Below are 14560 nucleotides of genomic sequence, written 5' to 3'. Positions count from 1 at the left end.
GAGTAATATTATGCACAGATTCAAGCAGACCATTGAAACTGAGCAAATAGTTAAAAACATAAGGGAAAAAACCTGTTTGATAAGCCCATGGATTTATTTACTCCAACTTCTTTTCCTTAAATATAGCTGCTTCTCAAAAATTGAGACTATAGTATAGGGTGAAGGCAAAGCCCTACTGCAGGACCTTTTACAATGTCGCATAGTGAAAGCTTCTTCTAGCTATCTATTTTGCTGAATGGTACTTATCTGTTTTGTTTTAAAATCAGTTAAGCCAATAGTCATCATCTATAGCACAATCTAGCACAATCCATGTGCTAAAATATATAGAAGTGTTTTATTTTGTCTTCCCTAAATCTGCTACTAATCCATTTCATTAGACAATGCCCAATGTTCGTATTATAAGAGCAGGAGCACAATTTCTTCGTGCTTTTTTTAATACAATGCGTAATTTTTAACCCCTTTTTTTATCCCTATCTCAAACATAATTGTTGGATCTTCAAACGTAACCCTTCAATCTTTCTTTATAGATGATCCAATTTCTGATTGCTGCTTTCTTCACCTTTTCCAAGTCTTCCATATTCTTTTTGAAATGAGGGAACAAGAATGGTACACTACAATGTTATACCATAAATTATATCTGTTCCTATCCTTTTATTTTCCTTCAATTTTCTAATAATCACCAGTACATAGAACTTCCCCTTTTTGGCCACTTCTACAAAGCAAATTGATATTTTCAAGGGCCTATTTCTAAACCCTTTTACCGCAAAGTGTTATAGACAACTGAGACTCATCCATACATGTGTAAAATTACACTGTTATGGCCATTTGCTTGAATGTGTACTTTACATTTTCATTTTCTTTCAGGTCACTATCACCATGGATCCTGTAAAACAATTCTGAAAGATAGATCATTTAGTGAAGTTCACAGAAAGATACATCCCTCCATAATCACTAAAAATTTCCTATGGAAAATTATGGTCTATTCTAAGTAATGTGGGATAAGATGATAAAGTTGATGGGAAAGAAAGAATCAACCAAAAATGGTATTGGATTATAAAGTAGGAAGTTCTACTCTCTTCTGCCTTACTCTCATATAATTCAGGGAAATAATTTTACCCACCCAATCTCTCAGGGACTTGCAAATGCCTCCAGAATAGAGAATATTTTCTTAACTTCTTTAAGCTAAGCTACCTTGAGATCCAAGCAAGTAGTTTCAAAATTATAAATATCTGCTTGCAAAACGTGAAAGGCATTGTCACAACATTCATATGGTTATTGTCTTGCTGCATTTGTAGGGAAGACCTGAGTTTTCTGAAGTAGTGTCCAACTTAGAAGAATGTCTGTGCAACATAGAGGTAAGAACAAAATCTGTTTATTACTAAATATGGGTGGCTAATTTTGAACAATAAACAATGATTCATTGATTGCTTACTGAAAAAATTCAGATATACTTTTGAGATATTCTACTCTGTTTTCTTTGGAGCCTAAGCTATTTGTTTTTTGTTTTTTGTTTGCAAACTAAGCAATTTGATGAAAAAGAAGTATAATAAATGCTCTAACAAAGGGGAAAAGAGCTAGGTCGTCATAATTGGAAATACCTAAAACCCTCATTATTTCTCTTGGCTGAAAACAAGGAGTAACTCTGAAAATTGAAGGCGGTTTGAAAAAAAATCATTTTCTCTAATGTACTTAACAATTTTATTTTTTAAATCCCTTTGTCACTTTTGTATGAACTTTTTTTTCCAGGTTTCTTAAGCATTGTAAAAACCTACATAACATTTTAACAGCAACAATTAGGAAAATGAATGTATACACCCCAGGCATCCATACTGTATATTTTCCCTGCTGATTATAACAATATTGTTTTTTAACCAAGAAAAAAACAGCCAATCAGAATGTACCCTTCTCAGCCAATATCTGATTCCTCTGCTGATCTAGCCAATAAGTGATCAGCTACTGGCCAGCAGTAAAAATCCTTGCGCTTTTCAATTTTACTTTAAAAAAAAGAAGTTCCTTTATTTTCTCCACGGAAACAAGTTTTTTTTTTAAAGCAAATTGGAAAGAGTCTTATTGATCCACTTTCTGCCATATCTCTACAAGACAACTCTCTCTTTACAGAATGCCTCTTCGCTCAGTCTGTCACACTGCCATTAGACTGGAAGACCAGGTGAAAGGAGCTGAATCAAACTTTGTCTCCAATGGTTTCATATAGTCATATCATACAATGCCATCAGTCCTGTTGTGTGACTTGCTGCTACAAATGAAAATTCCCTATTAGCAAAAAGCAAAAAAAAAAAAAAAAGCCTACTGCAGTGATGGCTAACCTTTTCCAGACCAAGTGCCCAAAGTGTGCACGTGCGCAAATGTGCATGCTCGCCCCCAACCCTCCCTAATGCAATGGGCGCACACCCCCGTGCATGCACCCTGCCCTCGTGCATTCACACGTGGCCCCTGCATGTGCCCCAACCCCGTGCATGTGCACGTGAGGCCCGCGCATGCCTCCCTGCCCATGGGCCCCACACCTGTACATGCACACACGCCCACCCGCACATGCCCCGCCCCTCATGCATGTGCAGCAGAGACCCAAAGACCAGCTGGCTAGCAGGAGGCATGCGCACATGCGCAGCAGAGCTGAATTGGGGTGACATCTCACAGGCCATCAGAGAGGGCGCTGCGTGCCACCTCTGGCACGCATGCCATAGGTTCACCATCATGGGCATAGTGACAGCAACAGAAGAAAAGAGGACCAAGCATGGTGGACCAGATATAGTTAAGGATGTTTTCTCTGAGCCTCAAAATGCTCAACAAATGGACACAATCCCCTCTCTGGTTACATCCCAACAGGCAGCCAGAGTAATGATAACTGTCACAAGACTGATGTAGCAAAATTCAGCTATACTGGGGGGGAGGGGGAATCTAACTTATGCATTTTATACTTATTTAAGTTTCTGCCCTCTGTTCATGGGAGAAGCATACTAAAATAATTAGATCAAGTTAAGATCAAATGTGTCTTTTGTCTTCAACTCTCTGTAGGAGATCATTCTAAAGTCTCAAGAAATAGAACAGACAAATCTATAATTTATGCTACAACATGATGACTAAACTACCTTACATTTACCTCAGTCTTCATCCTTATAACCACTAAAGTGATCCAAGAGATAGGAGTTTGGATTAACGTTGTAGCGTGGACATGAGTACATGAGCAAAACGTTTTTCCACAGCCCTGGACCACACTGAAGCTCCTTGCTAAATAAGCTTAATTAACCAAATGTGATTAATGTAATTTAATTAGCACAAGCAAGGTATATTTGCATCTCTTCAGGAGAGCTTACAGGCAATTTAATTCAAAGTATTCCAGTTTTTTAAAATATTGTACGCAGTATCTTAATGATGTTGCTTTCAGGATTACACTATGAAAGAATCCAAATATTAGAGTTAATGAACTAGAATTAATCAGCAATACTATCAAAGCGCCAAGCCCTGTGGTGCCACAATCACTTCTTCCACACCACTGGAACATTATCAGAACTGCAGATCATAAAGCAGAAGTCCTAAACATGGAAATAGTAAAAACTATTGAGCCTCTGATTGTTATTACATCATTTACTGATATAAGAAGCACAGTAAGTTTTTTTAAAAAAACTGGTGTATTTGAAAGTATTGTATCTTTAAATTTCTATCTAGAGTGTAGTGGAACGTAACATGGATTCCCAGGACAGAGGGGCTGCATTCAGAGGAGCGAGAGACAGCAAAGTTTAGATAGTTTGGTTGGAAAACAGAGGGTCAAGATAGCGCCTCTCTAGAATTTTCAGAGTATATCTTTAATGATGAAAAAAGTTGCTCTAGTTCAGGAGTGTCAAACTCATGGCATCACATTGTTGTAACGTGACATATCGTGACTTTTCCCCCCTTTACTAAACCGGGGGTGGGCGGGCGTGGCCAGCACGTGATGCATTTGGCCCAAGGGCCACGAGTTTGACACCCCTGCTCCTGTTGCACAAGATTTCTGTCTATAGATGAGGAACAATAAAGAAAATGGCTCAAAAGTAACCTTGTGTGTTTTTCTTGCTTTTTGGAGCCTGACATCATCTCCCTAATTTCCTAATTTCAGACATGTAGAACTGGGGCCATATCTTCTTGTCTAAGGCAAGACTAGAATTCATGATCTTTCCATTTATATCCTGGTGCCTTTAACCGCTACACCAAACTTGCTCCCTTCCAAGGCCTTACTATACCTTTATGGTGGCACAGTGGTTAGAATGCAGTACTGCAGGCTAATTCTGCCAACTGCCAGCAGTTCAATTCTCACTGGCTCAAGGTTTTCTCAGCGGTAAAATGAGGACCCAGTTTGTTAGGGGCAATATGCTGACTCTGTAAACCGCTTAGAGAGAGCTGTAAAGCAGTGCAAAGTAGTTTATAAGCCTAAGTTATATTGCTATTAGTATTATTCTTGATTTTGAAACCCAAGCTTTCGTATTTCATCAGGGAAAAGGATACCTTTCACCAGGAAGAGAAAAAAATGGATTGAATATTTTCTAAAATAAATGGTTGAGCTGGCCAAACTTGACTTCAGTGCATGAATGATAAATATTGGTGCACTGTAAGCATGTTCAATTTTAGCAATCAGTTCCTAGAAATACCACCTGTGCATGTACATTAGAAAAGTTTCCAAGGTATTTCACCATTCCTAAGTGGAAGGGTCAGGATGCTGGCTCCCAGTATCCATTTTTCTTTCCAGGTTCTATCAGCAGCAGGTAATACAGAGGTAAGCAATTAATTTTCTCAAGGAACCACATGAGGAACTGGGACTTTTGTGGAGGACTGAATCCATAGCTCCTGGCTCTGCTCACCTGCAAGGCCATGCTTTGACTGAGGCAATAGTGGGTTGTGAAGCCCAGGTCTCTTCATACAATGACTGCCGCTACCATCTCCTCAGGCTGCTCCAGGTGAGGAGCGAGCACTGTGCAGGTGCAGAAAAATGCTTTCTCTCCTCACCCTCGTGTGGCCACCAGCTGACTGAAAGAGCAACATGGCAACAGCACAAAGCTAGACCCAACTGGGCTTCTTCTCCTGCCCCTGTGGTACACTAACTTTCATACGATTTCTAATTTCTAATTGTCCTCACATGGGCTGGATAGGGTTAGCCCAAGGGCCGGATGTGGTTTGGACACTGTAAAATACCCAGGTCATATTACGTGAGGATGAAAATACTTTTGAGAGCGCTCAGTATCAGGGGTGAAATCTACTTACCTTCCTTACCAATTCAGAAGCACACAGGCTGCGCAGGTCACGTGTGCGTGCAGACCTTCTGCACATGCGCAAAACCTTCTGTGCATGCACAGAAGGTAAAAAACATATTACTGAACCACCAGCCAAGGTCACTACCGGACCAGGTGGTCTGGTCCGATCCGGGAGCATTTCACCCTTGCTCAGTATGTGTATTTCTTGGTTGAAGCACAGTGAAGCAATATTTCACTTTTAACTGCCATCTCAAAAAGAGCTCCCTATTCTAATACACTGACAACCGTTCATCTGAATTCCAATCCAGGAGGGGAGCTTGTATACATTTCAAGGCAATACAATAACACAATTTATTATTACAGTCTTAGATCAGAACAAATAAAAGCACTCAGTATATATATATAAGCTGACTTTGTATAAATATACAAAAGTATGAAGGCTATTGCTTAACGCATTATAAGCCGCCCTGAGTCTCCGGAAAAGGGCGGCATATAAATCAAATTAAATATATATTTAATTTAGAAAAAAGTAAGAAAATAGAAATTGTACCTTTACAGGGAGGATACATGAAATGTGGGTGTGGCTTACTGATGATGGCTAATGAGCCAGAAATAGATCTATATAAGTCTCTCATTAGGCAGCATAGGGCAGCATAGGGCCTGCTGGCTGCCAGAAGAAGAAAAAAGCCCAGAATCGAGTGGTTGTGACTCCACTGAGCTAGGGCTGTAGAAAGAAAAATCTTGGTTACGTAGGAGAAACCTGGCTAAAAGAAACACACACACACAGACACACACACACACACACACACACACACACACACACACATATATATATATATATATTTAAGAATTCTAGTATAAAATAATAAATAACAACTAAAATCTATAATAAAATCCAGTGTCAATTATACATGGTCTGACTATACGATAGTTGTAATCCCTAAACTGTGTGGCCCGTTGTTCATCGCTAAAAGGGAAATGACTAAGCAGTGCAAAGGGTTAGCCACAATTGTTATGTAACATCACTATGGTGGAGAAGACACATATTTGTGACGAATCCCCAGTGTTGCTGCACAGAATCTGGCCACCTGTGCTGTAGTTATGGACTGTTCATCCTTAAGCAGCCACTGAAGATAGGTGGTGTCGGAACGGTCAGGATACCTAGAAGTTATTGGCAGAATATGTTTTTTTCCTAATCTTCGTATAAAAGGAACATCTAAGGAGCATGTGATCCACAGTTCCCACCTTTCCTGAGCCGCAGGGACAGAGTCTTTCTGTGAATGGTATCCTTTTATACTTGCCATACAGAATGGCCAATGGAAGCGCATGGCACTGTGCAAGTGCAAATGCTTTCCGGTGGCTTGCTGATTCCAACTGACTAAGATATCTGGCAGGAGCAACCACACATCTAATGGCATCTGGAGCCAGAAACAGCAGAGCTTTCCCTAAATCTGCCTGCCTCTCAATGTTCTCCACCCTTTGTCGCAAGGTTTGTCTTGCTAGATCATAGTCCATCTTGAGTGTTAAAGCTGAGGAGAAGCCTAATTTGGCAAGGTTGGACTCGACAGCCTTAATTATGATGAAGAGAATTTGTCTTGGAGGATTAACGGAGCAAGACTTTGCGGAAAGAAGTTAAGCTTTAGCCAGAGATTTAAGGACACTATACAGGTTCTTGCTTCGACTTTTATCAATCCTGACTCCAGGCGCAGAAGTGCATTTGAGACACAACGTGGCATCTGGAGAATTGCTCTAATGAATTTGGATTGAACTATTTCTAATGATGTAAAACATGAAGCTGATGGTCTGAGCAAGGTCCCATAAAGGAGCTGTTCTAGCGACTTGGCCACAAAAAGCTTAATAGCAGCAGGGACATAGTATCCTCCCTTTGTGCGGAAAAAATTAAGATTGGTGCTCGCTGATCTTTGGCCCAAGGCAGCCGCATATTCTCCAGGTGCTTTTCTTTAACCATTGCCTGAATGATCACCCCCAGGTATTTGCTCTATTTTGTGGCCATTTAGAAACCATGAATAAAGTTTTGGCCTTTTTGCAAAGGCCAGGATCTTTGTTTTTTCATATTTATGTCCAGTTTATTGTAATTACAGTACTGAAGAAGGGCTCGCAAGGCTCTTTCAAGGCCTACTGGTGTCCTGGAGAGGATCACAACGTCATCTGCATATAGCAGGAGGGCGATGCTTCAATCACCTATTTGGGGTGGGGTGGGGGGTGATTTGATTTGTTTAGCCATTTTACCATGTCATTTATGTAAAAGTTGAAAAGCAGGGGGGCCAAAATGCACCCCTATTTAACCCCCTTTTGAGTTTTAACTGACTTTGAGAGGGACCCTTGCATATTACACCTCACCTTGAGATGTACCTCATTTCAAGGCAAAATAGGAGCAATATTCAGCTAGCCAGGGATTATGTTAACAAAAGAATGCAAGATGGAGTTCCAAACTCACATAAAGGGGTGTTAAGCAGAATCTTAGTCAGTCATGTGGACTGAGGCATGAAGATTCTTTGGATTTGTGTCTCCCTTTTCAGAAAATGAAATGTGATTTTTGATATTGCTTCTAAAAAATAAATGTCGTGTCATAGTGTAGCAGTTTTATGCTAGTTCTTGGATGTGTTTTTTGTCTATATTTGAGAAATTTCCTTCTGGTATACAAGCATAAAAATTAAATTATCCATTATTGCCACCCTACAGAATCTTTTTAATAATGTAGGAAAGAGGCTATATTCAGTGATTTTCCTGCTTAGGCAGTCATGTCTTTGACATTAAGTGGAATTTTTTTAAAAATAAAATAAACAGGTTTTCACTATGAAATTATCTTTTTAATAAAAAAAAAGTGCAAATTACAATTCTTTGCCCTGTGGATGGTAGAGTAAATGATATCAGTTCCAATGAAAAGAAAATTGCTCTATTCATGCTGTAGTGTAATTATCTGGAAGTTTGTGGTCATGTATGTGTTATCTAGACTGAAACTATATAGTACTAACTCTGTTGTGTCCATTCATCTGTAACCTTCAATTGGCTGAAACAGTGCATCACAAGGCAACAATTTTTGAATGAAGGTAGCTCAAATGACTAATTTACAGAATTCCGGGACCCATTACTCCCATGGCAATAATACTTAGTAGGAAAGTTGTGGCTGCTTCATTGCCACTGTGCTGTTGCTACTTCAGTACTGCCATAGTCAGCCACAGTCATATGATCGTCATTTCCATTATTCTCTGCCAGCTTCCCACAAGTCAGTGGGGAAGCCAGCAGGATGTGTAAGCTTGGCTATGATTGCTGATGCTCCCTGCCAGCGAAATCTTTCACTGTGGGAAGCTAGCAGGGAGCATCAGCAATAGGGAAGACTTCAAAGAAGCTCTCAAGTTGATCAGGTAATGCTCCCTCCACCTGTGCTACCTCTCCATCCCCTCTGTGCTCATGCTATGCCAGCCACTTGCACATTCCTGTGTATCATTCCTGACCCATGTTGCAGACCTCTAAGCCCTCACCAACCTCACCCCAAGCCCATACATTCTCCTTGGCCAGCACAGCATCTTTCACATACCAAAGCATACCACACGCACCCTTCCTGACCTGCGCCAGACCGCTTACATCCTCTCCAATCTGTTTGACAGCTCTTGATTACATAAACATACTCTGACACCTTCCCAACTCATGCTGCAATCCTGTGTGCCCTCCCCGCACCATGTGGCACCTCTCAAGCATCCTGTGCACCTTTCATGACTTGTTCAGCACCTTCTCTATACCCTCCTCTTGGAGACATGCCAGAATGGGGAATGGGGATACAGTTTTTCTTGCAGTGCCTCACTCTTCCCCCACTCATCCAGCAAACTGGCAGGCAGTTCTGTGGCTCATCCAAAGAGAAGGAGTGATTTCTGATACCTCCCTGTCAGCTTCCTACAGGCAACACAAGCTGGAAGTCAGAAATCACTCCCACTCCCACTACTTTTATTCACTATGGTCATTTGGTTTCCCTGTTAAAATAAGGCAATATCTCCGAAAGGAAGACCCAATGGGTTATGAATTGCCTTGTATTCACTTAAATGTCTACTTAAATCCCATCATTGGGAGATGAAAATGACTGGTTTTGGGGTGACTGGAAGCAAAATATTTATAGTTCCAGAACAAACAATGAACAGGCATCCCCAAATCTGCATGTGTTAGATGGGTAATCATATCTTATAAATAGTGATTGTAATCAAGAAGTATGGTTTTGGATCACATACACTTTGTATAAATAATATTATAACATCTTGCTTCAATGTTTGGGCATGAGAGTCCTCAAGTGCTCCATAGAGGATGCATCTTGTCTAGGAACAACCCACACTCCAAAATACTATCGGGTCTTCAAACAACCAGCCAAATAACATCCAATAAATAGCAATAGCACTTAGATCTACATAGTGCCCTATAGTGCTTTATAGCATTCTGTGAGTGGTTTACAGAGTCAGCATATTATCCCCAACAATCTGGGTCCTTATTTTACCAACCTCAGAAGGATGGAAGACTGAGTCAACTTGGTGCCTGTCAGGATCAAACTCCCAGCTGTGAGCAGGGTTAGCCTGCAATACTACATTCTAACCATTGCACCACCTTATTATTATAAATAAATAATAATAAAAGTAAAGAAATTCTTATTTAAATTTATATAATAAAAATATATAATAAATAAAAGTAATGAAAAAATAAGATCTATCAATAAAATAACATCCAATAAAACTACTCTAACCTCTCTTATTTAACAGTGACTATGACTAGGCTGATGTACACCACAAAAGCATTTTAATCTCTCCTGTCTACTAAGCATCTAGCAGAAAGTGGCATATTCTATGCAATTAATTCCTTTCTCCTGTCAGAGTACAACAAAAGGGAATTTGGAAACTAATATTTATAATAGTTAAGTTCTTTCTTTCTATATTGTTATATAACAAAAGTAGAGATTTCGGCACTCAACTCAGAAGTACAAATTCTTTTTCACATTGTTAAAATAATTTAACATACTTTGGAGTTTTTCATCAATTTCTCATCAATCGTTACTGAGCTATAACTATACAATCTCATTAATTTCTTTATCTACTTATTGATATTAAATTTCTGTACCAACTGTGTTTTCCTTTTTGCATGCACTTTTTCCTTCTTATTTTTTAAGAAATGAGTAATAAGTAAATTTTATACACCCCCTACACATACCTTCCTCCCTTTAGTGCTATACTATCTAGATCAGGGAGTTGAAGTCCACAAGTCTTAAAAGCTGCCAAGTTTGAAGACCTCTGATCTAGAGTATTGCCTTTCTCAGGTGTAATGCACATGTCAAATGTTGTTTTATACATGAGTAAAATTCCATTTACTACTTTATACATACATAAAGCTATTTTATCCTTGTGTAAAATCCCATTTCACACTTTATCATGTATTTAACACCATTTTACACATAGAACTAATTCCCTTCCAATTCATCGTACGTTTAGATTTAACAGACACCCATCCCACTATTCTGTTAAATTGAGAGTTTCTTTCATTTTGATTAACTTTACATGAAATTAAGTTGGTAGATGGCAAAAATTTTAAAAATAATAATTACGTTTTCTCATCCCTACAGAAGAAACTTCACATGACATTGCTAGTATTAACTTAAGCATTAAAAAGTTGCAGCTCTATTATTTTATTTATATATCAACATTTGGTATTGCCTATTCTAATGATTTGGCTCACTCTTGTGTGATGCAATTGCCATACACTTTCCAGCTATCCAATAAACTGAAGTCATTGCTTTTAAATATATTGCTATAAAATGATATGGGAAATGATCTCATTCCAGTAATAAATATAGCAATACTGTTATGTCCATCACAAAGAAACCATACTTTTTTTAAAAAGCTGATCAAAGAAAACTGATTTATATTCTATATGTGTAATAAGAGAGAGGACTTAAATCTTTGGATCAAAAAAACATACAGCAAAAGTTTTTCACAGTCCCAGATTACAAAGGCCATCCTCCATCGGACAATGGAAAACTAGCATGACACCATCAATGGAAATAGCTGAGGACATTATCAAAAGCATCTGTGACACATAGGAGGAATAACAGCCTTTCTAACAGGACTTTGGGGTTGTCAGAAATAGGTACTAATAATGTCCTCTTCCTTATATCCAGCTGATGTCACCAGCCTCCAGCAACAGCAGCGGTTCCTTGTCACCATCCTCCTCGTCGGACTGCCTACTCACTCGGGGATGCCCCGGACGCAGCCATGTTGCTGCTTTGCGTAGCCGTTTTGAACTGGAATACGCCCTGAATTCAAGAGCTCATGGGACTTGGTCCCAAAGGTAAGCATGAAGACCACATGGATTGCTTCCTTAGTCTGTGGGATTCAAAGAACTGCCTGACCTATTCTTGACTAGTCAAATTGCTGTTAGCACCCCCATTAGGGAACAAAATGCTTGGAAGCATCACAGAAACAAAACACTCAGTAATAATTTTCCTTTGTAAGCTAGAAGGTCCAAAACATTCTATCAACAAATCAGCTTTAAATTTGGGGGTCTTCCAAATGTCACCCTGCTTTTCCTGCTCTGACTTCCCTCCCAGATTTTCTACGTAAGCAGTCAGTCCTTATATATTTGCTTGTTTGGCATTCCCATAACTCCACTGTATGCACATCATCTTCATTTTTCCCTTTTGTCCCCAACTCTGTATAAGAAATTCCTCTTCCCTCTTTTCTGGAAGGGACGTTCCTTGATTCTGCCCTCACTGAGTCAAAGAAGCAGCAGTGAAATCCACTTACCTTCGCTTCTGGTTTGGGTGCGCTCCCAAGTGGGGGTACACGCACACTATGTGCATGGGCACCTCTTCTGCGCATGCAAAAAACATTCTGCGCATGTGCAGATGGTTAAAAAATCAGATGTAATGACATTCAGGCGAGTGGACGTAGCCTCCCGCCACTGGAACTACCGGTTTGGCGAGCCGGATAGAACCAAGGAGATTTCACCGCTGCAAGAAGCCCATCAGCTCATAGCTGTTTGTGTTTGGGTAGCCTTGCTCTATAATGCCCCTAATAGTTTTATGCCATTTATGTATGGTATGCGCAAATGACCTTGGAAGACAGGAAATTGCTCCTTGTAAGATTGATGTCAGCCTTCTCAGGTAGAGCAGACAGGATCAGATGAGTTAATTCTGCTTTATTAGAAGGCTACATTAACAGAATCTTGCACGTCTGAAAGTACAAATCTCACTCCATCTGTTTTACAGTCTAGAGCAGTAATGGCAAACCTTTTCCTCAGCAAGTGCCGAAAAGGGAGTGTGCATGTGCGTAACACCAAGTGCTGAAAAGGGAGCACTTCATGCACGCACTTGTTGGGGCCACGACCAGGAAGAGGAGTTTTCCAGGGGGCAGGCGTGCACCAAATAAGATACTTCCGGTTTGCCGGCCAGCAAGTCTTCCAGTTACTGCCGTGCATGCACACCCACTGATCAACTGGCCAGTGCGCATGCTCACGCCAGAAAACAGAAGACCAGCTCTTCCGGTTTCCAGCATTGCCGCACACACAAAGGCCAGCTGATCATCGCATGTACATGCATGCCAGAAATCCGGAAGAGGAACGGGTGACACCGAGCGTGCCAGGCAACATGGCTCCATGTGCCACTTCAGGCACGCATGCCATAGGTTCGTCATCACGGGTCTAGCGATTAGGGAGATTTGTTTCTGAGTTTCTTTCTCCACTCATTATGCAGCTGTGGCCCATGTCCTCTCTTATCTGATCGTTGTCTAGGTAGCATCATTTAACCCATTCCAACCAAGCATCCATCTGACAAGGTCACTCCCACATACCATGACAATTCGTGTGATTATTTGCTCTGATTGTTGGAACTTAAAGCAGCCAATTTTCCATGAGAAATAAGACTAAGCAAAATTCAGGATGATATTTGAAAAAATATATTCAAAATGGAAGGGCTGGGGCTGGCAGGAAGTAGAGAGAAAGCTATAGGAGAAGAAAGGAAAGTGACTGAAAATCAAATCATGCAGCTGAACAGGACCTCAAATAGAAAGTGGTTGAGGAAAAGGAAGAATTAGTACAGTATAAGTTTTTGGGAAAGAGATTATACTATTTGAAATTTGCAATCCTGGGACAACTGAGGACAGGAAATTTGGTGGAGAAAGCAGGTAGGCTTTATTATTATTTTTTTAAAATAATGATTTGTTTGACTTTTTGACAGAACTGGAGACTTTGCTAATATTGTTGCTTCATGTCTTTCAAATAGATCAGTGCAGTGTTTTTTTATTTATTTATTTATTTATTTATTTATTTATTTATTTATTTATTTATTTACTTACTTACTTACTTACTTACTTACTTACTTACTTACTAGATTTTTATCCTGCCTTTATTTTTTTATAAATAACTCTAGTGCTAAAAATGAATAATATTCTCTCCTCCTCATACTTTCCCCACAACAATAACCCTGTGAGGTAAGTTGTGCTAAGAGCAAATGACTGACCTGAAGTCATCCAGCCAGTTTTTCTTGCCTAAACCAGAACTAGAATTCACAGTCTCCTGGATTCTAGATCAGCACCTTAACTAGTAGGCCAAACTGGCTTTCATATGATGTTAACCTTTGTTTAGTCCTATTGTTATAACTTGCTAAAGCTGTTTACTAAGCGTTCTTGGTGTCATTATAACAGAAAAGGATAAAAGCCACAACCAGAATTAAGATGCTATACCTACCATTGACTCTGGACATTTTCCCAATAGTGAATTAAAAGCATCTTCATAGCATCCTCCTTCTCTTGCCGAAGTGATATACAGCTTTTTCTCATTACTCTTTTCTTGTTACTTTGAAGCCTCAATAGTTGAATGACTCTAGAAAATGCTAAGTCACAAGTAGGAAAATAATCTCTAGCTTCAGTTATCATTTATCATCCTGCTTTTGCCCCACCAATTTCAATGGCCTCAATCTATTCTTGAAAGCAGTTCTTTAAAATTCCTTTAAAAATGTAATTGTGCTTTTAGATTTGTTACCAGAACAGCAGTGGAACTAATCTATTTTTTTCCCATGTTAGATCTAGAAGGGCCTGCTATGTAATGACAGAAATGACTACAGAATTTTATATAAGATGTTCTTCACCCTCGTAACAGGCTCAGTGCCATAATTTGCATTGGAAAAGGGACTGATGGGCTTTTGTGTCTCACATCAATCTAGACCAGAGGTGGGGAACGATGGCCCTTTTATGATTTGTGGACTTCAACTCCCAGAATTCCTGAGCCAGCCATGCAGGCTCAGGAATTCTGAGTTGAAGTTCAGAAGTCATAAA

General features: G+C 39.7%; 1 protein-coding gene across 1 annotated transcript in view; it reads left to right on the top strand.

The window, feature by feature from the left end:
* The window catches only part of TNNI3K (TNNI3 interacting kinase), a 217574-nt gene that overhangs the window by 185481 nt on the left and 17533 nt on the right, over positions 1 to 14560 (top strand). Inside the window, exons 22-23 of the mRNA XM_070941265.1 lie at positions 1296 to 1355; positions 11410 to 11579. Coding sequence (XP_070797366.1) covers positions 1296 to 1355; positions 11410 to 11579 — 230 coding nt within the window. The remainder of the gene's footprint in view (positions 1 to 1295; positions 1356 to 11409; positions 11580 to 14560) is intronic.

Source organism: Pituophis catenifer, unplaced genomic scaffold, assembly GCF_029215685.1.
Source record: "Pituophis catenifer annectens isolate HBS135680 unplaced genomic scaffold, rPitCat1.0.hap2 SCAF_3, whole genome shotgun sequence".
NCBI lineage: Eukaryota > Metazoa > Chordata > Lepidosauria > Squamata > Colubridae > Pituophis > Pituophis catenifer.
Note: the sequence above shows the minus strand (reverse complement) of the source record. Positions and strands in the feature narration are given on the sequence as shown.